At 62.2% G+C, this 23,017-nt stretch overlaps 1 protein-coding gene across 1 annotated transcript; it reads right to left on the reverse strand.

The window, feature by feature from the left end:
- Positions 1–1,566: 1,566 nt before the first annotated feature.
- On the reverse strand, positions 1,567–22,796 carry LMTK3 (lemur tyrosine kinase 3). Its single transcript, XM_012754363.2, has 16 exons — positions 22,688–22,796; positions 20,721–20,833; positions 19,695–19,828; positions 19,261–19,411; positions 18,673–18,749; positions 18,093–18,211; positions 14,915–15,002; positions 14,447–14,595; positions 13,751–13,835; positions 13,550–13,671; positions 13,266–13,415; positions 10,232–12,759; positions 6,902–7,317; positions 5,319–5,454; positions 5,042–5,179; positions 1,567–2,186 (listed from the first exon to the last, which is right to left on the reverse strand). The coding sequence occupies exons 1-16, from the start codon at positions 22,726–22,728 to the stop codon at positions 2,170–2,172; spliced, it is 4,464 nt and encodes a 1,487-aa protein (XP_012609817.1). The 5' UTR covers positions 22,729–22,796; the 3' UTR covers positions 1,567–2,169.
- Between the last annotated feature and the right edge of the window lie 221 nt (positions 22,797–23,017).

Raw genomic sequence — 23,017 nt, forward strand, 5'->3', positions numbered from 1 at the left:
TTCTGTTATATTAATAGCAGAACTAAATCAACTAAGACACGGGTTGAATTGTGTCCCTCCAAAATTTATATTAAAATCCTAACCCCTGGCATCTCAGAATATGGTGTTAGGAAATAGGGCCATTGCAGATAAAATTAGTGAAGATGAGGTCATTAGCGTGGGCCTTAATCCAATATGACGTGTGTTCTTATAAAATGGGGAAATTTGGATGCAGAGGCAGACACGCAAGGAGAAGGCCGTGTGGCTGTGAAGGCAGAGATCGGGGTGATGCATCTGCAAGCCGAGGGGTGCCAGAGATTGCCAGCACCCACCAGAAGCTCTCGGAAGGGCCTAGAACAGACACGAGCCCTGCTGACACTGGTCTTGCATTTCTAGCCTCCAGAACTGGGAGGAAACAAATTTCTGTGGGTTAAGCCATCCAATTTGAGGAGCTTTATGTCAGCCCTAGAGAACTAATAGACTGCTCCTCCCTCCCCTGAGACCCAGGGGGACCAGGCCCCAGCCCCTCTTGCCTCGGACCCCGGGTTCCAGCCCTCGCTGTTCCCTGGCCTGATTCAGGCGGCACCCACCCTGGCAGCCACGTCCCAAGATCAGCTCAAGCACCACCAGGCGTACCAGCAGTGACAGGATCACGAAGAGAGGCTCACACCTTATTCTCTCACACGCCTTTCCCCAATCCCCCAGGACTTACATGTGACCCTAATGTCCTTATCACCTTAATTCCTAATCGGAGTCCCTAGCATCCCAGCCAGGTGCCCACCTTTCCCCCTTCCCTCTTCCCCCATCCAAACTGCATCCCTCAAATACGTCAGTGGGTCTTCTGGTCCCAAGGTGACAAGGTACAGGTCAAGGCCAAGAGATCAGAGGGGCAAAGACAGAGCCAGGCACAGGGAAACAGGCAGACGGAGGCAGAGACAGTCCAGGAGAAACTGAGAGACAGAAGCACAGGCAGAAGCAATAAGAGAAAGATGACAGGGACAAGGAGGCAGACAGGGAGGGAAAAGTACAGGCAGGGAGGAGCTCAGACAAAGAAACAGAACTAGACATAGAATTAGACACGGAGGAGGAGGCTGCGACTTGGACGGGGAGACAGGAAAACACAGATCAAGTGGGGACCAAAAGTGGGGCAGCGTGAGACAGGCAGCTAAAGGGACAAAAACAAGGGAGAGTGAAAGGGACGGAGTGGTTAGGGTGAAGACAAGAAGTGAGAATGTCAGGGAGGTGAACGGTCACATGGAGAAACAGGTAAACCGAGGCAGAGCCACATGGACAGTGAGGTGGCCCCTGACCTTTGGGGAACTGGAAGTGCTGATCCAAGGTGTGTGAGATATTGTCGTGACCCAGCGTGGGGGTCAGCAGGTCATTTCTGGGCTCCCACCAGCCCCCAGCCCCAGCACAGCTCTTGGCCACCACCACAGGCTGCCACCTTCCCAAGCCTCGTGGCTGCTCCTGGGCCCTGAAGCCATCAGTGGAGGCTGCCACCGAAGTCCGGCGACACACACGCCAGACCCAGAGCGGGACGGTGACAAGCAGGGAAGTCGGTCCTCGCTGCCTGGGCCTTCCCCGCTCTGAGCCTCGCTGTCCAGTCGGCAGGCAGCGCCGTGAAGATGGGGACTTCTCCTGGGTGGCACTCGCTCCCCGCATCCACCTCCCAAAACACACGCAGGCCCCACGTTCCTCCAAAAAGTTGTTTTTGTCTTTTTTAAATAATGTGAAAATGCCACGCGAAGGTTTGAACCGGAGGCCCCTCCAGGGGCCGGGCTGGGGAGGGGGAGGGGAGACGCAAGATGGGGGGTCCAGGTCCCCAAAGCCTGCGGCCCCTGCGGGGGGCCGGGAGCAGGGGGAGAGGGACCTCCGCTGTGCCGAGGGGCTCCAGGCCCAAAGAGTTCAGTTCAGTTCCGAGAAAGGTGACTCTCCAGGGAGGGGCGAGGGGCTTCCTGCCTCATTTGGCACCGAGGGGGTCCGGGGGGTCAGGGGAGCCATCCGGGGGGCTGGGGGGCAGGGGGCCTGGGCCTCCCGTTTGGCACATGGTAGGGGAGGGGGAGGGCCCAGCCTCAGGGGCCTCCCCGGAGGCGGCGTCTGCGGTGGTGGCAGTGGCTCCGTCGTCCACAGAGGATTCTACTCTCAGCCCCTCTTCTGGGGGTGCAGCGGGGTCAGGCCTTTGGGGAATCAGTTCTCCACGGGGCCTGGGCGTGGAGAGAGTGAGAGGGACGTGAAATTCCTGGAGGCACAGGAAGCCACAGGTGGCTCCTGGCTTCCAACTTACTCAGAGTGACAGCAAAGCCCTCCTTGGGGGCCACAGGCCTGCGTGACCCACTCTGCCCTCTCTGTCCTCCCCCACCCCTCTTCCTCCCCCTGGCTCCAGCTGCAGGGGCCTCCTCGCTGTTCCGCTAATGCTCCGAGCACAGTCCTACCCCCGGGCCTTTGCACTTGCTGCTCTCGCCACCTGGAACGTTCTTCCCACGTAACTCAGGCCCGCGCTGCAATATCCCCTTCCCCAGCCGCTCTGAGTCCCTGCAGTGAGCCCTGAAGCCCAGTCATTAACCTCATTTCTCGCCTCTCACTCTGGGAGGACCCCAGACCTTGTCAAAGAGCTTCCTATCTGCCTGCCCTTCCCCGATGGCGCCTCTGCCCTCCTGCGACTGGAATGGAAACCCCACCATTCCTCAGATGCAGAAAACCAAGGTCTCCCCGAAAGCCACACACCAGGCCCGCTTCCTCTCTACCTGGTGCTTCTTCCCTGCAGGATCTGGGCCAAGCCAACACCCTCCCTCCCTGCCCCTGAGCCTCAGTTTCCCTCTTTAAATGAGAGGCATGGCCTTCATTTCCTTTTGAGCGGGGAGACTTTGGGATATGTGGCATCACTCAGCACCCAGCACTCAGGGGACAGAACCAGGCTGAGCACGGAAGGGAGGACCCCACCCGGGGCCCCCACGGCATGTCCTGGGAGACAGACGGGCTTGGCGGCTGCCCAGCCCACGCTGCAGCAGGAATATTTGTTGACTGAGTGCAGGGATCTGGGGTTTCACATGATTGGGCCCTCCGTCTCTTCTCCTGGTGATTAAAGGTGAAGTCATCCTCGCCTGCTGGCCCTGCTAGCCTCGGCCCTGACTCACCACTTGGCTGGTGTCCCCACGCCCTGGAACCCACCCCACCTTGTCTTCACAGGGGCCCCGAGATGGGGGCCTCAGGGAGGAAGTGACATTTGGGTGAGGCCTGAGGATGCAGCCAAGGGAAGAATGAGTAAGCCCCCAGTCCTGTCCCTCCTGCCCTTGTGTCTCTCTGCCCTGTCCCCCACCCCACCCCACCCAGCCACTCCTACAGCCCTGTCTCCCTATCCTCTTCCTCCTGGCCCCAGCCTCCCAGCTTCCACTGTCTCTCTTCCTCAGCCCCTACATGGCCCCAGAGGGATCTTCCTACACTCAACGTTGCCCCTGCCCCACCCCTGCTTATAGTCCTCCATGGCTCCCTAGTGCCCCCAGGGTAAGGTTCCAGCCCTCAGCCCACCTAAGCCCTACCTGGTCAGCCCTGCCGGCTCTCGGCCTCACCCTCCCATGCTCTCTAAGCAACCCCAGCCGCATCGATGTCCCTTCTGTTCCTTGAACTGGCAAGCCCTGTCCTGCCTCGGGCCCAGTGTGCAAGCTGTCCCCTCTGCTTGCAAGCTGTCCCCTTCCCCTTCACCTAGTTAATGACAACCAACCCTTCCGGTCCTGGTTAAAAGACGCTTCTACCGGGGATGCAAAGCCCTTTTCTCTTGTCATCTGCTTTCGCAGCACCCCTGCATCTGCGGTCCTGTGTTTACGCGGCACTGCGCTGTCTCTGCGTGCGCAGGGCCGACCCGTCCCGCCAGGCGCCGCACCCCTGCGCCGAGCACAGCGCCTGCGCGCGGCGGATGCTCAGGGAACAGCTACTTAATTAAGCGCAATAACAGCTCACGGTTAGAGACCCCGGCCCCGTGCTGCGCACACAGCAGGATTAAGCCTTTTAATCCCCTCAGCAATCTTGTGAGCTAGATTCTGTTATCGTCCCCATTCTACAGACGAGGAAACTGAGGCACATAGAGGGAAAGTGCCTTGCCCCAGGTCACGCAGCGGAGACATGGCAGGGCCAATATCTGGACTCACGCAAGATTTGGGGCAGCGGGAATGAAACTCCCTGAAAAGCTCCAGCTGCGCCTTCTACCTTAGCCCCCTTCCCGGGAACTGTTCTCCGGATCGGCGGCAGGGGGCAGCAGAGAGCGCGCCGCGCCAGTCCTGCGGCGCGAGCCCTGCCTGCGCCCTCCGTCCCCGACGGTGGCCTGGGCATCAGCACGCTCAGCTCAGGGTGACGTGACACCTTCCCAAGGCGGCTGCGGACTAGTGATCTGGCGGGTGTGAAGCGCCACAGGAGAGGAACCTGACGAATGTCGACTACTGGAGGGGGCCCGGACTCATGCGGGGCACCGGGGGTTTGAATTCGGGCGCCCCACTCCTCTCTGTGCCTCAGTTTCTCCTTTGTAACTGGGGACGAGACTGGAATCCACCCCATGGGGCCGTAGTGAGGATTAAATGGGTTTAAACGGGGCAAGCGCCGTGCAGGGTCTACGACGTGGGGGCCGGCTCCTAGCAGCAGGAGGACCGTTGTCACCGCACCCCCTGGCCCTGTCCCCTGCTCTGGTCCGCACTACCCAGCAGTGAGCACGCGGTCTCCTCTCTCCTCGTCCTGCCTCCGACCAAGGTGCCCCCCAAGCGGAGGTGGGATCAGGATCCGGCAAGTACCAGGCCAGAGTATGACCGCAGAGACGGGATACAGATGGGCAAAGTCGGGGGATCCTTACGGAAGGGGAAACTGAGGCTTGGGGAGAGCGCCTGCCTGCCCAAGACCCTCTGGTGAACACTGCCTGGCCTCGGCTGGTTCCAGAGCCGGTGCGGTGTAGGTGGTGACCGAACGGGGAAGGAAGGGACTGGGGGGAGCGAGGCAGGGAAATTCAAACATGGGGACAAGAAGGGGGCGACGGAGACGGGCAGAGGTGGGGCAGGGCCGAGGGCCCGAAGCACCATACCTGCGGGCCGGGCGTCGGGGGCCCGGGCGGGGGGCCCCGGGGTCTCCAGCGCAGGCGAGACGGAGAAGCGGGAGAAGCACAGGGGGGGCCCGGGCGGGGGGAGGAGGGGGAAATCCTCCGCCCACTCGAAACTGCCTCCTGGGGGCGGCGGGGACAGAAAGCCGGCAGGTCAGACCCTCAGACACCCACGCCCCCAGCCCCAACTCCCGCCCCGCCCTCCGGCCCCGCCCCCGCGGCCCGCGCCAGGCCCCGCCCCCAACTCGGCCCCGCCCCTCACCAAAGCCGCTGTCGTTGCTGGGAAACCCATCTCCGGGGGTGGCGGGGTGGGGAGGCGTCGGGGGCGCTGGGGGCGTTGACAGGTCCGTGTCCCCCTCGGGGGGGCCCTGGACGCTCAGCTCGTTGGTTGGCGTCTCCTGTGAAGGCAGATTACGGGGAGCCAGAGGAGACGAACCGTTACACCCCACGCACCGCATGCCCCCAAACAACAAAACCCGCTAACATTTCTGGAGCTCCGGACACCCCAATGTATAATCACTGACTCGCGCTGTCTGGAGAAGCGGCTGGAGCCCCTAATCTGGCTTGGAAGCCTGGGGCATCAACTGGGCCAGAGGCTCCTTCCCTGACTGCGGAGCCCCGCCCGCAGGTGTTCAGCCCACGCGGGAATGCTCTCCCCGCTCCTAACGCGCCTCCACAGCAGCCCCTAACCCTAATCTCTGCACGCCGCGCGCCGTCTCGGGCAGTCCCGCCTGCCTCTGCGACCTAGGCCGCAGGCGTCCAAGTTGGGGCCCCGGAACCACCTGATCCTCCAAACCCCTGCTCCATCCTGCGCACGCGGCACGCGGGGCCGACGGCAATGCCGCAGCAGTGCACCTGCTCCAGCCATCCCAGTCCCACCTGTGTGGCCCAGTGGCCCAGGCCCCAGCCCTTGGCCCTGTTCTCATTCATGTCATGATCTCATCCCGGTGTGCCCGCCCCAGGCTCATCTAGATGTGCCCCAGTCCACAAGCGCCGCCTCGCCCACCCTTTTGCTCTTCAACACTATCCCCGGTTACTCTAGACAGAATCCTCAACCCCCCCAGTCATTAGGCCCGCCCACCCCTGACCCCACCCCAAATGTATTGACACTACCTGCTGCATCTCTTAATCCCCCTGCAGCCCAGCCATCCATGGCTCCTCCCTGGAGGGTAAGATCTGCCCCAACCTGAGCCAGCCTGGTCAGCACACTCTGGCCAAATTCTCACTAGGCTCCGCCCACAGCATTCAGGCCACGCCCCAATCCTCTTCTACACTTTCTACCTCCGCTACTTAACTACCAAGGTAGGCACCCCCTTTCCTTCCAGATGCGCCCTCACTCTCCAGGCCTCTCCTGCCCCGCCCTCACCCCCGTCCCAGCCCGGCTCTAGGATCCGCCCAGCCTCTCGGCTCCGCCCCATCGCAGTCCCCGCCCTCACATTCCGGCCTCGACCCATCTTCCTAGTCCCGCCCCATTTCCTGGACCCGTCTTTCCCCAAGCCCCGCCCCGCCCGGTCGGCCCCACCCAAGGCTCCGCCCCCAACGCCAGCCTTGGCCTTTCTCCAGGCCCCGCCCCAGGTTTGGGCTCCCCTGAGGAGCTCCAGGCCCCGCCCCTGCCCCAGGCCCCGCCCACAAGGCCCCGCCCCTGCCCTCCGGGCCCCGCCCCAGGTTTGGGCTCCCCTGAGGAGCTCCAGGCCCCGCCCCGCCCTAGGCCCCGCCCCCGCCCTAGGCCCCGCCCTCCAGACCCGCCCTAGGCCCCGCCCTCCAGGCCCCGCCCCGCCCTAGGCCCCGCCCCCGCCCTAGGCCCCGCCCTCCGGGCCGCGCCCTCCCTGCGCGCGGGTCAGGCACCTGGTCGAAGAGGTAGACGGTCACGTCCCCGTGGAAGGAGACCATCTTGCGCTTCCTCTCCAGCTCGCTGTCCTCGGGCTCGTCGGCCCCGCGCGGAGACTTGAGCAGGCCCCGCAGGGGGCGCGCCGCGTCCGCGTCGGCGCTGCTCACCACGACGGGCACCGGGGCTGCCCGCGCCCTCCCGGGGCCCCGCGGCCCCGCCGCCGCGCCCGATGCCGCCGCCTCCTCGTCCTCCTCCTCGTCCTCGTCCTCGTCCTCCCCGTCCTCCTCCGCCGACCCCGGCGCCCCCGCCCCGCCGGCCTCCCCGCCAGCAGCCCCGGCGTCCGCGCCCTCCCACGGGGGCCGCCGCGGGCCCGGCCCCGGGAACGGCGTGAGCGTGAGCGGCGGCAGCGCCAGCGAGAGCCGGGAGAGCTTGGCTGTGAGGGAGAGACGCGGTGAGCCCCTGTCCCCGGGGAAACTGAGGCAGGCCTCCCCCTAGCCGTGTGGCCTCGGGGAAGCCCCCAGCACAGCCGAGGCCTCAGCCCCAGCCCTCCGAGGCCTGCAGGCTGCGCTGGGGCCTTCTCCACCGCCCTGGGCCGAACCCCTCCGCTCCCCGTGCCCCGCGCAGCTCGGCTCTCGCCCAGCGCCCTGGTCCCGCTGGCCTGTCCTCCCGTCCTGGCCTCCTGTGGCTCGACCTCCATCCAGCCACGTGGCCCCCCATCCTCCCACCTCCAAGCCTTTGCACATGCTGTTCCCTCTGCCCGGACTCCCTTTCCCAGCGCAAGGCCTGCTCATCCCAGAGCCGGCAGCCATCTGTCTCCCAGGACGCCAGGAGCGCCCACTCTGAGCCCCACACCGCTGAACGCTTGTCCTTCTGAGCAGGCTATCTCAGAGTGCGACTATGTGCCTGTGGCGTTTGCATTAGTGTCTGCCTCGCCACAGAACAGAGACTCAGTCTGGTTCATTCACAGCCGATTTCTCGGCCCCAAGCACATAGGAGTGCTAAGTTAGCATTTGTGGAATTAATATCACACACAATGCTGTGTGACATTCACCAAGGCACTTCCCCTCTCTGGCCCTCCACTGCCAAAGTAGGATATCCAACCATCTACAGGCCCTGTCTCTGCCCCAAGACTCCCCGATCTCAGCCTGCTGGGAAGGGAAGGACTTTAGGTCCCTGGACGAGGAAACCTGGCTTGGAATCCCAAGCCTGTCCTGCTCAGTTGCTTGCTGTGTGTCCCTGGGCAAACAGATCCACCTCTCTGAGCCTCAGTCCTCATTGGCAAATAAACAGGGGCCACTCAATCCTGCATCAGCGCATGAGCGAACAGTGTGCTAGGCCCTGTGGGGGCTGTGGTGGGATGACAGGAGGGGCAGGGCGACAGGTGGATATGGACAGGGTCACTCTCCTCCTCTCATTCTCTCTACTACAGTTTCACTGACCTTTTGCCAAGCTAGTGCCCATCTCAGTGCCCTCTACCTGGAGCACTCTCCCCCTCACGTCCACCTGCTTCACCCTCTCCCTTCCTTCACACCTGCTCAAAAGTCACCTGCTTGAGGCCTTCCCTGACCAACCATCTCAGGGTGATGAGGTTATGGGGGATGCTGGATAGAGGGAGCTATCAGGGGCTGTGAGTACCTGGATAAAGAACAGGGCAACACAATCTGGGAGGCCGAGGCGGGAGGATCGCTCAAGGTCAGGAGTTCGAGACCAGCCTGAGCAAGAGCGAGACCCGTCTCTACTAAAAATAGAAAGAAATTAATTGACCAACTAAAAACATATATACAAAAAAAAAAATTAGCTGGGCATGGTGGCACATGCCTGTAGTCCCTGCTACTCGGGAGGCTGAGGCAGTAGGATCGCTTGAGCCCAGGAGTTTGAGGTTGCTGTGAGCTAGGCTGATGCCACAGCACTCTAGTCCGGGCAACAGAGCGAGACTCTGACTCAAAAAAAAAAAAAAAAAAAAAGAATAGGGCAACAATGAGAAATCAGGAAGGCTTTCCAGGGAAGGGGAAATTTGGGTGGGGTCTTGAAGGATGAATAGGAGTTCACTAAGTGAAAAAAAAAAAAAAGCAGGTCATTCCCTGCCTCTTCTCACTCAGCAGCCCTAATCCAACCCTTATCCTCTGAGGCAGCTTAGCTGCTCATCCTCTAACATTCTCATACTGCCCAGGGTCTTTCCTGAAACAGCTGGTCACAAATTTCCCAAAACAATCTCAAGGAAGTAGTAGAGTTCTACCACTGCGGGCTTTGAGGAAGGAAAGTCTTGCGTTCAGTCTCCTGCCTGACCCTTACCCACTGAGCCGCAGGCTGCTCTGGTAGGTGGAGGTGATAACCCTTCCTCAGGTGTGGCTATGAGGTCGCCAGTATAAAACTGGACCCAGCCATTTGGAACTTTCATACCAGTATTAAGGAAATCGGGCCTCGCAGAGACTCTGGTGGGACCATACACCCTATGTTCACAGCTAAACAGAAGCTGTCTACCTGTACCCTCCATTTATATTCTCTTAAATAGTTCCCTCTGCTGCAAAACATTTCCTGTGCCCTTACCAAAACTCCCGTTTCACGGAAGGCATTTCTACATCTGCACCTTCAGCTCACCAGTTCCATGGCTGGTGGCTCAGGCCAAAGCAGGGTCTGAGACTCCCTGGGCCCCTTGGACAGCTCAGGGCCTGGCACAGAGCAGGCCTGGCACACTGGACAGATGTCTTAGCTCATTGGAAAGTGTAAACCAGAGATCACATCCATCCTGGCAGCACGGGGGCCTGGCCTACCCACAGCCAGGTTTTGCTTTGAATTGGTTGCAACCAGTTAAAAAAAAAAAAAAAAAAACCCAGAGCTCTGATTTATAAGGGAAAAGTAGCAGATTTGGCAACACCGGGTGGGCATTCCTCAGTAGTGGCTGCCCCCTCTAGACAAGGCGTTGTCTCCTCGGTCCCCTCCCTGTACCTCCCTCTGCCCACTTTGTCCATTTGCCTGTCCTGCGTGGCCCCTGTGGGCATCTGCGTTTGAGAACCCCGGTGTGCAGCAATGGCGGCAGTAATAAAAGCAGGTGCTTACTGAGTCCCCGGTACTGGGTTAAGTGCTCTGGAAGTCCTAACTCATTTAACCTTCACAAGCACCCTAGAGGTGGGTGCTACCCTTGTCGTCTGTTTCTGGAAGACGGGGAAACTGAGACACAGAGCAGTAAGGACGTTTGCCCAAGGGCAGAGCCAGCAAGGGACGGAGCCAGGCTCTGAGCCCAGGCGGTGTGGCCCCCGGGTGTGCCTGGCCACCACCAGCCTGACCCGCACCCTGGCCGCAGCGCGCCCTCGCGCACCGGGGAGGAGCCAGTGCTCCCCCAGCCTCACCTTTGATCTGCTCGCTGTTCCCCTGAGGGGGTCCCAAGTCCAGGAACAGCCGTGGCATCTCGGGGCCCTTCCTCTCGGGCTTGGGGGGGTCCCCGTCTCCGCTGGGTGCCGTGTCTCCGCCGGGCCTGCTGTCTGGGGCCCCGGACTCTCCCTCGGGTGCCCCCTCCGGCCTGGCTCTCGGGGGCACTGGCTCCGGCCTCCTCGGCTGTGTCTCCGGGGGCGGCGGCAGCAGCGGCTGCGGCCTCATGTTGTCTGCCCATCCGGCCTTTGCGTCCACGCCGCTTCCGGGGCCGCCGCCGGGCGCCATCCCCGTGCCCACCAGGGCTCGGGCCCCACTCCCGAGGTCCAGCCTCCCAGCCCCGGGGGCTCTCGGCGCCCCCCCAGTCTCGCGGGCTTTCCTCTCGGTCCCGGGCTCCAGGGTCCCGTTCTTGGGGGCTGGGCCAAGGGGGCCAGGGGCTGTCTCCCCGCCGTTCCGGGACGAGGCCGCCGCGCCGGGTGCAGGGGCTCTCTCCAGCGAGGTCTCTGGGGCTGGCTCCTCGGTCGTGGGGGCTGGACCCCCACTCTCGGGCATCTTCTCCCAGGGCCCTGGGACTCTCCAAGGCCCAGTCTCTGGCGGCCTCTCCGTGCTCCTGGGGAACCTCAGGCCCCCATTCTCTAACACCTTCTCCGCGCTCTTTGGGGGTGTCAGTCCCCCATTCACCAGCACCTTCTGCCCGGCCTCTGGGGACCTCAGCTCCCCATTCTCCAGCGCTTTCTCCTCCCTCCTTGGGGGTGTCAGCTCCCCATTCTCCAGCGCTTTCTCTTCTCTCTCTGGGGACCCCAGGCCCCCATTCTCCGCTGCTTTCTCCGCGATGGCCGCCTTCGCCTCGATGTCCGGGGCTCTCTGTCCCCCGTTCTCCAGCACTGTCACCCCGTTCACGGGGAGGCTCAGGCTTGGGGCTTGCTTCCCGTTGGCCAAGACTGTCGGGTCCTTGTTCAGGCCCGGGACTTTCTCTCTGTTCCCGGGGCCTCTCCCCGCCTTCCTGGGTCCTGTCTCCCGGCCGGCCGCCCCCTTCTCCCCCAGGAGGTTCCTTGTCACGTCCTCCCTCAGGGACATCAGCAGCTGCTCGGTGCTCACTTGAACCACGAAGGTTGGCTTCTCCTGGTTCCCTGGGAGCGGACCCGGGTCTGGAGGTGGCCGGGGCGCTCCTGGGTCGGGTGGCTCGGGGGGAGCCCGCGGCCGAGGGACCCCTTCCTCCTCGGCCGCCCCCCCACCGGGGAAGGCTCCCTCGGGGGAAAAAGGGGTCTCTGTCTCGTAGCCGCTGTCCCCCGGCTTGGGGCCCGGAGATGACAGGCCTGAACCGGGACTGGCCACGGCCGAAGGAGGATCGGGGGATACAGCCGAGTCCACGGGGGCCCGAGGAGGTGGCGGCGGGGGGGGGGGAGCGGGAGGTGGCCCCCGCCCGGGGTACTGGGGCGCCGCCGCCCCCATAAGGGGGTCCAGAAACTCGGGGGGGGCCGAAGCGGGGGGGTTCAGGGGTAGGTCGGCCAGGGAACCCCTTTCTGCCCGTAAGGATGAGTCGTCCTCTGGGGGGTGGGGACAGCCAAGGGCGGGGTGGCCCCCCCAGCCAGCGACGGCGTCCCCCCGCTCCAGTGGCAGGCAGGAGCAGGCCCCCTCGCGGCTGCACAGGGGGCAGGGTAGGGGGCCCCGGCGGCTTGGGCCACCCCCAAGGCTGCTGCTGTCTTCCCCTGGGGAGCTGCCCTCCTCCTCCTCTTCCTCCTCCTCTGCCCACGGGGCGTTGCCCCGCTCCCCCAGTACCTCGGCAGGGTCTCCAGCCAGGGTCTCTCCAGCGCCCCGGCCCTCGGGGTCCCAGCCACTCAGCAGGAAGCTGCCTGACCCTGAGGACTGGGCCGGGAAGGGCCGGGGCGCAGGGAAGAGGGGGGAGGCCCAGGTTTCGGACACCAGCTGGGGGACCTCGGAGGGGGCCTGAGGGGCCTGAGGGGCGGGCACTCCTGGGTCCAGGGGGTCCCAGTCATTGGGGAAGAGGGGCTCAGGGGGGGAGCCATGCTCCTCCAGGCGGATGTAGTACTCGCTGCTCACTGAGGGGCTGCGGGCGCTGATGACCGGCAGCACGCTGGGCGTGGACATCGCCTCGTAGAAAGGATTGGAGGGGTTGCCATGGGGGGCTGGGGGCGCGGATGCCGGCTGCCAGGGCTGTGCACCCCCACCCCGGCCAGCCCCACGCCGGGCCTTCTCCCACAGGCACTCAAGGTTGAGGCCGCGGCTGCTCTCGGTGACTGTGAGCACATCGTCAGGGTCAGCCCCAGGGAAGCCATCCAGAAGGGGGAATGGCGAGGAGAGGGTCCCCGGGCGGGGCGCACTGTGCGCGGGGGGCCAGGGCCAGGGGAAGGGACCATCTCGGGGTGGGGGCGGCGGTGGTGGGGGCCGGGGTGGCCGCTCAGAGAGCAAGTAGGTGAGCTGCAGCTGGAGATCGGAGGCCGAGGGGCGCTGCGCAGGTGGCCGCCAGCAGGATTGCAGGATGTCATACCTGGAGTGAGGGGACAGGAGTGAGCAGGGCAGAGACCCAGGGAGGAGGGGACAGAGACCCAGCTATGGGGACAGAGACCCAGAGAGGAAGTAACAGGAGGGCAGAGATTCAGAGGGAGGTAACGGGGTGGGGGAGCAGACTGAGACCATGGAGGGTGACAGGGACCTAGAGGAAGAGAGGACAGCAAAGCAGATGTGAGGGAATGATGGCCAGGGTGGTGTCCCTGTTTGGGCTGTGAGTTTTGGAATCAGAGACAAGTAAGCAACAGGAGTTTTTCAGAGTTAGTTAAACTTTGGTTTAAATCGCAGCTCTGCCACTCCCTGCCTCAGTTTCCACCCTTCAAGTAGCAGATGCTGGCAGAGGGGCTGGGGATGTCCCCTCTTCACTCTTGAGAGGTGTGGTGAGGCGGGCGAGTGAGACCGTGGGTGGTGTGGGAACCGGGGCGAGGTGCTGGGACCATGCTGGGCGGGATGTAGGGTCGGGTCCTGGGGCAGGGCAGCCCTCACCAGTAGTCTGCATAGGGCAGCTTGAGCCTCGGCCGGGCCAGCTTCACGTGCTGCTGGCGGACGACGAAGGCCAGGACCTCCTCGTCTGACAGGTGGCGGTAGGGCTGTGCCCCAAACTCGAACAGCTCCCACAGGGTCACTCCCAGGGACCTGCGGGGAGCAGAGGGGCAGAGAGGGGTCAGAGCCCAGCCCTGATCCACCCAGGGGCCTCCCCCTCGGGGCCTCAGTTTCCCCATCTGCAGAACCAGTGGCATCTAGTGTCCCTCCCCCTTCCTGGTCCTCACCAGATGTTGCTCTCACGGCTCTGGTCCACCACCATGAAGGTCCCGTGCAGCTCCCCAAGGAGCTCGGGCGCCGCCCAGCGCAGTGGGATCCACAGGCGCTCTGGGGTCAGGTAGTAGTCCTCCTGGGGGGCGGGCCAGGGCGGGGTCAGGCGGCTCAGAGCACCCCCACGGGCCCCCGCCCCGACGGAGGGCAGCCCCCACCTTGTAGTTGCTGTGGGCGAGCCCGTAGTCTCCGATGCGCACGGTGAGGTCGGAGGTCAGCAGGCAGTTGCGCAGGGCCAGGTCGCTGGGGGCAGGGCGGCCCGAGGTGAGCGCAGAGGCAGCACCGCCCCCGACAGGCTCCGCCTCCTCACCTCTGACTCCTCCCCTTCGCTGACAGCTGTCTCCGCCTCTCCCGCCCCGTTGCCCCGCCTCCTCAGGCTGACCCCTCCTCCTCCCCTAACTCCGCCTTTGCCTCACCCCGTCCTCCTGGCCCCTTCTCTCCTGACTCCTCCCTCTGGCTGACTCCTCCCCCTCCTCGCCTGGCTCCTTTTCCTCTCCTGACTCCTCCTTCTGATTCCTTCCCTTTCTCCTCCTCCCCTGACTCCTCCTTCCCCTGATCCATTCAAACCTGATTCCTTCCCTTTCTCCTGCTCCCCTGACTCCTCCATCGCTGTTCTTCATCCTTCTCCTGGCTCCTCCCTTCCTCTGCTGACTCCTCCCCCTCATCGCCTGGCCCCTCCCCTCCTCACAACACTCATCTCCTGACTCCGCCTCCTCTGCTGACTCCTCCTTCTGACCCTCCCCTCTTTTGCATCAGCCAATCATCACTCTCCCTTCTCTGGCCACTCCCCCAAAGCCTCCCTCCCTCCGCCTTCTCCTTAGTAGCTCCTCCCCGTGGCTCACTGGGCGGCCCACCTGTGCACGTAGTTGTGGGAGTGCAGGTGCGCCAGCCCGCGGGCGATCTCCAGGCCCATCCTCTGTAGTGTCCGCAGGTCTCGAGGGGGCAGCTCGGGGGACAGGCCCTCAGGGGGCCGCTGGGCACGGAGGTAACGCTTCAGGTCCCCCTGGAGGAAGGCATGGAAGAGTCAGCACCCGCAGCCCCTCCCAGGCTTTCACACATCCAGCCAGTCTGCAGCGAGGATGGGGGTGGCCTCTGCTCTGTGTGGGCAGCCCCTCTGAGCCTCAGTTTCCCCTGCTGCTTGAAGGGAGCAATAACAGAACCCACCTCACCGCTAGTTCAGGGGGGCCAGGGGCACAGTAGGCACACAGGTGTCTCTGTGATGATGACAATCCAGATGACAATCCTGGGGCTCTGGGCCTGCCCCCCTCCCGCGCCCCCTCCAGCTCCCCACTCCGGCCTCCCCCAGCACCCCAGACCCTCACCAGTTGGCAGAACTCCATAATCAGCAGGAAGGGCAGTGTCTCCACACAGAGGCCCAGGCACTGGAGGACGTTGGGGTGCTGCAGGCTCCTGGCAGTGGGGAGTGGCTGGGTGAGGGAGGCGCCTCTCGTGCCCCACGCTAACCCCCCAGCAGAACCAGACTGCAGCCTCAGCCTCTTTGGTCTCAGTTTCCTCACTGGGTTTTTCTTCCCACCGACACCCCACTCCTTCCCCAGGACCCCACCTCAGGACTGCCGTACCACCCGATCCTGGGGCCAGACCCCAGGCACCCCCTTGCCTCCCTCCTCCTCACCCCTCCCACCCTTCATTCCTGCCCCCCACTCTTCTCTGTCCCCTCCTTTCCATCACCACAGCCCTGGCTCAAGCCTCCTCCCAGCCTCCATGACTCCAGTCTCTCCCCCTCTGTTTGCCCCCGACCTGACGTTCACCTGCTCGCAGCTCTCTGTGGCTCCCCAGCACCCCAGGAGAGAGCCCGGCTCTTTGGCCTCTCCTGCCCTCGCGCTGGCCAGCGTCGCTTCACCCCATGGACGTTTTCCCAAACGCACAGGCCCTGGCTTAGACTCTGGGCCTCGCACTTACAGTTCTCTCCCTGGAGAATGCCCTCCCCTCATGGGAGTCCTCCTCCCCAGGCCTCAGTCCCAACACCATCTCCCCAGGAGGCTTCCCTGCCCCCCAGTGCTGGGCTGGATGCTCCTTCTGTACCCTCCCATTGTGGGTAAGAGTCTCCTGATGCCCACTTTCCTAGGTGTGCAGTCTCAGGTAAGTCACTTCCCTCCTCCCTGCCTCAGTTTTCCTCATCAGAAAAATGGGACAGTCCTAGTAACTCCCTCAGACTGGAGAAGAATTCCATGAGATCCAAGAGAAGCTGCTAGGCAGTGAGGGATCCTACCTATTGCTCTTATTTTTATTTTGACATAGTGACATGTTTGATTTTAATTTTGTCCTGCCATCTAACTATCGGCAGGCCTGCTCACTCTCAGCGAGCTTATCCCTGTCTCATAACCTTTGCACCTGCTGTTCCCTCTGCCTGGAAGACACTTCCCACAATGCTTTGCATGGCTGGTTCCTCCTAGTCAATCCCGCCTCCCCGATGACCCTGTCCAATGAATGGCCCATCTATATCCCACCGCCTCGTGGCCTCATGGTCCTTAGCACTCTCTGATATTTTTTCTTCTCATAATGTACGTCTTCATTTATTTATTGTGTGTCTCCTCCACCAGGTGATGAGCTCTATTAGGACAAAGATTTGGGGTGTCCTGTTCCTGGCTGTGTCCCCAGTGCCTAGACTAGTAGATGCTCAATAAAAACATGTGGAATGAAGGACTTTAGGCCTTGGGGTCTGTGGGAGGATTCTAACATTTCAGGCTTGCAGCCCAGAGGTCGGCCAGGAGTAGGTGCACAGTAAGTTATTTTCCTGCTGGGGGCTGGTGTACTTGGTACGATCTTCTCTACCTGGGAGAACAGCGCCTCTCGCCTCTTGTCCCTGCTTGGTAGAAGAATCGGGCAACAAAGTGTTTATAAAGCCTCTGCCACGTGCTGGGTCTTGGACCATGGCTGCAGATCCCAACGTGGGAGATTTAGGGTGGCCGATGTAGAAGGAAACCTAGGTTGGCTGCACATCTGCAAATCTGAGCCACGGCCAGCCACTCTGTTGTCAGACCTCTCAACACCCCTGCTAAATAGCAGGCTGACCCTCCTTGGATCCAGAAGGGAACAGAGGCTCAGAGAAGTGAAGTGACTTGCCTAGGGTCACACAGCTGATAATAGTAGCAGAGCTGGGATTTGATCTCAGGTCTGTGGCTCGCTCAGCAAATGTCTACTGAGGGCCGATGGCACTTGTACTCAGGGGACAAGATGGACCCTCAGCTGCCAGCGTAGACCCGTGCTGTCCAACGGAACGTTGTGAAGGTGGAAATGTTCTAGACCTGCACTATCCTACGTGGGAGCCACTGGCCACATTGTGGCCATCGAGCACTTGAAATATGGTGAGTGTAGCTGAGGAAGTGAGTTTTTAACTTGATTTGATTTGATTGAGCTTAAATTTAAAGAGCCATACGTGGCTAGAGGCTGCCAGCATGAGTCTAGGGAGAGACAGGCAATGAACAAGTACACAGATAAAATAATGACAACCTGAGCTCCGTGTTACGGAGGACACAGCATCCCTGGGCCCTCCTTAGATGGGAGTGGGTGTCAGGGAGGGCCCCTCTGAGCTGAGACCTGAGGAGGGGAAGGGAGCCCCCAGTTCGAAGCTGGGACTGAGCGAGGAGTGATATTCTAGAGAGAAGGGACACCAAGGACAAAGACCCCACGACGGGGGCGAGGATTCTATGTAAGAAGGGCAGCAGCAGGAAGGGGACAGGGTCAGACTGTGCAGGGCCCATGGGCTGTGGGGAGGAGTGGGACTCGTCCTGTGGGAAGTAGGGAGCCATGGGAGGTTTTGCAGCAAGGGAGTGCCAAAACCCAGCGTCTCTGTCTGCCAGGGTAAACCCCACGTTTACAACTGTTCTGTGTGTAGAGGTCTGTGTGTACACACCCTTTCTGTGACAGGGAACTCACTACCTCATGAGGCATTTATCTGGCAAATGTTTATGTAGATCTCATTCTAGGAGCCCTTAGAGTGGAAGGGAGACCAAGCATGGGAGCGGGCAGACCTCACAATGCAACAGGGGTAGGGGGGCAGGGGACAGCTCCCCAGTGGCCCGCTTGGGCACCTGCTTGGGGCCCTGCTCTGTGATTCTTCTCCTAGCCTTCCTCGCCCACACGCAGCGGCCTGAGGAAGGGAACCACCAGCAGGCAGCCAGCACTTAACCCAGGGGGAGTCTCGCAACCTCTCAGCTGCCTTCTTCCTGAGGATACTCAGGCTTCCCCTTTCAGATGAAGATCCTGAGGTTCAGAGTGGAGGGGATGGGCCACTAGCTCAGCTTCTGTGCCCCTCCCACCTCCAACACGCTGCCTCTCTTCCTGTCCCTAGCTCTGTCCCCAGGAAGAACCGAGGCTCTCGGAGGGAAGTCCTCATGCCAGAGTTGCACGGCCAGGAAGAGGTGGATTCCGGCTTTGACTCCACACTGTGCTCCTTCCACTCCCGCGAGTGACCTCCGTGAGGTGCAAACCTGGAGTTCGGGCCTCCAGACCCCACGCCGGCCGAGAGGCCTCCAGTACCTGTACGGCTGTGCTTCCGAGATGAACTTGCGCTGCTCCAGGGGCCCTGCGCTGGCTCGGAGCTCCTTCACCACCACCTGGGCAGGGGTGTAGTCGGAGAAAATCTCTCCCAGGATCACCTGGTCAAGGGGCAACCAGGGATCAGTGAGAGTCATTTCCCCAGCCCCGTCCCCCCACCCCCGGGGACTAGCTCCACCCCAACCCATGGCTCCCAGGTGTCGCCTCCTTTTCCAGCCCCACCACCCTCATCCCCCACCAGGCGTGGGTGAGAGACTCACGGGCCCAGAGTCCGATGGACGCAGGGACGGATGGAAGGATGGACAGACGGACGGACGCGTGGAGAGCCGGGTGGCGCGGCGGAGTGGTCAATGGAGTGAGGAGGGAGATGCTGACCGACAGATGCGGGGGTATGGGGTGGGTGGAAGGGGCTGAGAGGCGGACAGAGGGGGCAATGGGTGGGCTGAGGGGGGAGGGGGAAGAGGCCAGGGACAGATGAGAGGTGGTGAGAGCAGGGGGTGGACACAGAACAGGACAGCCCGGGATTGTGTGAGCCCTACCTCCCACCCTCTGTCGCACTCACCTTCCCAAACCAGCCACTCCCGATCTCTTGCAGGTAGCTAAGATGCTGGCGACTAAGGCCCAGGGGGGTGGTCATGTCTGGGGAGGGCAAGAGAGGGAAGCCCCTGAGCCTCTCTCCCCTCCCAAGTGCCACCAACACACCCCAGTTCGGTGGGGAGCTGGGACTGGGAGCCAAGCAGACACCAGTCTCTTCCTTGGCTGCCTCCAACATTCCGCGTCAGAATCTCGGCCTCCTCATTGGCTGCGCACAGGATTCCAGCCTCCAATCAGTTCTTCCCGTTGGCATCCTGCTAGCCTATGATGCGATTTCAGCCTCCCATTGGCTGCCTCTGAGACTGAGATCTCGGTGGATCTCACCACTGATTGCCCCACAGGCATCCCCAAATCTGGTCTTGGGTTAAGCAACGGCTCCCAGCAAGATGCTCTCTGCCTGCTCCCTAGGGGCTACTTCCAAGACTCTGGGGCTCCCTCCTGCGCCTTTCCCATCAGCCGCCCCTGGCCTCGGCTCCCTGCCCCAGAAGGAAGAAGCTCAGGGCCCCCCGCCCGCCCCGTGGGCCCAGGGGGACCTGGTCAGGCTGTGGCGCCGTACCTGAGTGTGAAGGCTGCGGGGCGGGCATTGGCAGGGAGACCTCGGCCAGCGGGAGAATGTAGACGTCGGGCAGCGACTGTGAGGAGGACGTCTCCTCCGCCGGGGGAGTGTACTCCCCGGAGCAGTCCTCCCCTTCGGGGTTCTCAAACTCCTGGGGCCGGGAGGGGTAGGGAGTGGGAGAACACAGGGCTGAGAGACACGCCATAGTCCTTCTCTTAAGTATGTGCCCCCATCATTCTCGTAACGGTCCCCCAATCCCAGCCCAACTTCCATCCCCAATCTCCACACCCCGGGGCTCCAGGTCTTGCCGTAACTTCAGGCTATACGGGGTGCTCTGGGACTCACTGTCCCCTCTCCCTCACCAACCTCCGGGGTTGGGGGAAAAGACCTTGCTGGAGTCCTGTCCCCACGTTGAATTCCCTCGTGCCTCTCACCTTGAAGCCGACATCGCCCCGTTTGCAGCACAGACAGGTGAGGAGGAGGAAGACGAAGGCCAGCAGTCCAGAGCAGGAAATGAGGACCACGGCGTAGGGAGGAGCCAAAGGAGCCCGGCCCAGGGCGAATCCATCTGTGGGCACAGGGCTGGGCTGGGGTCTTGGCTTCAAGACCCTGGCTCCTGGGCTCCATGCCCCCCACCATTCCGGCCCGTCTTGGACTACAACTCCCATGATGCTCCGCAACCAAGGGCCTCTTGGCAGAGGAGCCGGATGGCCCGGGGCATTGTGGGTGTTGTAGTTTGGGGCCTTCCCAAGTGGTTGGGTTGGGGGTGGGGTCCCTCCTCCCGGCCCAATCTGGGACCCCCCCACCCCACCCCATCCCCTCACCCTAGGTTTAGATTAATTCCACTGAGGATTGAGGGAAGGAGGAGTAATAGTGAGGCCTGGAGCTTGCAGAATTTAAAATACGCTCGCATGGACAGCCTCAGTACCCTGTATTTGGAGAAGAAGGATGATCTCCTAACTGCAGGCTGGGAGAAGATTCTTGCCCCATGCTGGAACCCCGAGTTAGGGGAGGTTGAGACCTGTCTCTTTTAGGGACGCTTGGCGCACACACATGTCCACTGTGGCCACCCCAAGACCCTGAGAAGGGAACTCCGCAAGCCCTGGATCTCCCGAAGCCAGCGACAGCCGCCTGTGTCGTGTCCCCCTTAGAGATAGTATCCCTGTCCTCTGCCCCCGATTCTCTCGGAGGCCCTGTCTTTCCGGCTCCCTGCACACACCTGCACGCACACACGCGTGCACACACACACATGTTGCCCAAACGGACCCCTCCCCACCCGGCCCGCAGCCTCCCTCGCGCAGGCCCGGCTGGCGGCGGCGGCGGCTCCCCAGGCCGGCCGGCTGCGGGAAGACGCGCGCGCAGGTGACGGAGCAGCAGCCCCGCAGACGGACCCCGGGCGGGCGGCGAGGCCGCGGTGGGGGTGGGGGCCGCTGGACGGACGGATGGGCCGACAGACTCACCGGGGTGGGCCGGGGACGCCAGGCAGCCGGAGGCGGAGACAGCCGCAAGGAGGATGAGGGCGCCGGGAGCAGGCATCTTGTCGAGGATGGAAGGGAGGTGAAGGTGGTGGCGGCTGGGGAGGAGGGGGGGGCGGGCCCTCAGCCCCCAGCCATGGGGACCCGCGCGACCCTGGCCTCCTCCCGGCCCAGGAGAGGGGCAGGAGACGCAGGACAGGGGGAGGGAGGGGCTGCTTACTGGCTCAGGTACCCCCGCCCCCTCTGCGAAGGGACAGACAGATGAAGGGATGGAGAGGCGGACAGAGGAGAGGAGCTGGGGAGCTGGGGTTGCTGGGGTGGGGGGAGAGGGTAGGATGGGGGGGCCGAGAACGAGGGCCCCGCCCCCGAGGGCGGCCGGGATTGGGGGAGCAGAGAGCCTGTCAAAGGAAGGGTGGGAGGAGGGAGGACGGAGGGAGGATGGAGCGTCGTCATGGCAACTGGCTCCCCCGTAGCATTGGCTGCCAGGAGGGAGGGGAGGAGAGGGGAGGGGGAGGAACAGACAGGGACGGGTACACACTTGGGGGGGGAGGTTTAGGCCCACGGTGCCTGGCTCGGACACCGCTGTGACATGCCACCCGCATGGACACGCGTGCTACACGCTAAGATGCAGATGTCAGGCACACGCAATCCACATACAGCTGACATCCGTCGCAGAGACCCTCACAGACAAGCACGCAACATACAAAGGTGGACAGCCACCAGCAGACGGGGACACGTACACGTCACACACAAAGACGCAGGGACGCCGCACTGGAAACGCACAGGCAGGCCGGCTAGCAGCAGATGCACCCGGCCACGCAGCAACGTCAAAACATCACAAAGACCCACACACGCCACAGACAAAGTGGAGCCCCAAATCCACAGCCGCACACGCCACGGACAGAGATCCGCTCGGACACCAGGTGTCGTGCAGAGATGCAACCAAGAATACCCACAGACGCGAGTGTCACATCCATGCACATCGCACAGGTACGCACAGACACCATCTGCACGGACGCATGCACACATATGCACACATCACACACGGGTAAACACAGACACAACAGGCGGGCGCATCACATACACAAATACACATAAGCACGCATAACTCATGCATGTATAAGGACACAAAATACACACATCGCTCACACAGACTTCATCCCAATGGATACACACAGGGACATTACATACACATGCACATGGGAACACACCACTCGTACATACAGTGCTCCACAAATCATGTGCAAAAATACACATAAGCACATCACACACTGATACATACATACATACACATATCACATACACAGATACAGCCACACACATCATACATAAATACACGGGCACATAACAGAGACACACAGTCACACAAATCAAATACACAGACACACAAAGATACACACATCACAAACATGTACACATTTCACACAAGGTTACCAAGACATGAAACCCCACCATAGTCACACATCACATACATAAACACACACGGGCACACATAACACACACAGCCAGACACACGCTACACATACAAAGACACACAGACCCACGCATGACAAACACGCACATTTCCTGTGAGGTTACGCAGACATTACACAACCACAAGCACTTGCCTCATACAAAAGATACATAATCATAGTTTATTTGATTTTATTTATTCTGATGAGCATTCACTTTGTGCCAATCATGGTTCTCAACGCTTTAAACGTGCAATGCTACAACAGCCCTCTGAGACAGGTACTTTCATCATGCCCATTGTACAGATGAGGCAACTGAGGCACAGCGAGGAGCAGTCACCTGCCCCAAGGCACACAGCCGGGAAGTGGCAGAGCTGGGACTGGAACCTGGTCCGTCAGGGACACCGACACACCAGACAAGGACACACATACATCACGTGCCAGGCCGCCGCGGTCTCGGGGTCACATCCCACCCTCCAGCGCCCCGAGCTGCAGACACACCCGGCAGCGCGGACTCCCACCCTCGGCGCGGACGCCTCCATCGCCCGTGAGCACCTGCGACGCGTCCCCCGGGCGAGGCTGGGCCGGAGCTGCGCACCCCAGACGCAGCCCGGGCGACACACGGCGCAGGCGGCCGCCACCCCCGCCCGGCGCGCTCCGCCACCCCCCGCGGGCCCGAGCCTCCCCACGACACCGCGCAGCGTGGCGCGCGGGACCGCACTTCGCAACCCCGCGGGGCGCCGCGCTCCTCGTCTGGGCACCTCCGGGGGAGGGGAAAGGGGCTGCCTCCCCGGGGGTCTCATTGGGGAAACTGAGGCAGGCTCCTCGCGG

This window comes from Microcebus murinus, chromosome 16 (genome assembly GCF_040939455.1).
Source record: "Microcebus murinus isolate Inina chromosome 16, M.murinus_Inina_mat1.0, whole genome shotgun sequence".
In the NCBI taxonomy this organism is placed as follows: Eukaryota; Metazoa; Chordata; class Mammalia; order Primates; family Cheirogaleidae; genus Microcebus; species Microcebus murinus.

Excerpts from the sequence above, each read along its gene's own strand:
- LMTK3 (XM_012754363.2), bottom strand. The coding sequence starts at position 22,728 with ATGGAGGCGTCCGCGCCGAGGGTGGGAGTCCGCGCTGCCGG. Across the intron at positions 14,596-14,914 it reads TTATGGAGTTCTGCCAACTG|GGGGACCTGAAGCGTTACCT; the intron begins GTGAGGGTCTGG and ends GCCTTCCTCCAG. Across the intron at positions 5,455-6,901 it reads CCGTCTACCTCTTCGACCAG|GAGACGCCAACCAACGAGCT; the intron begins GTGCCTGACCCG and ends CTGCCTTCACAG.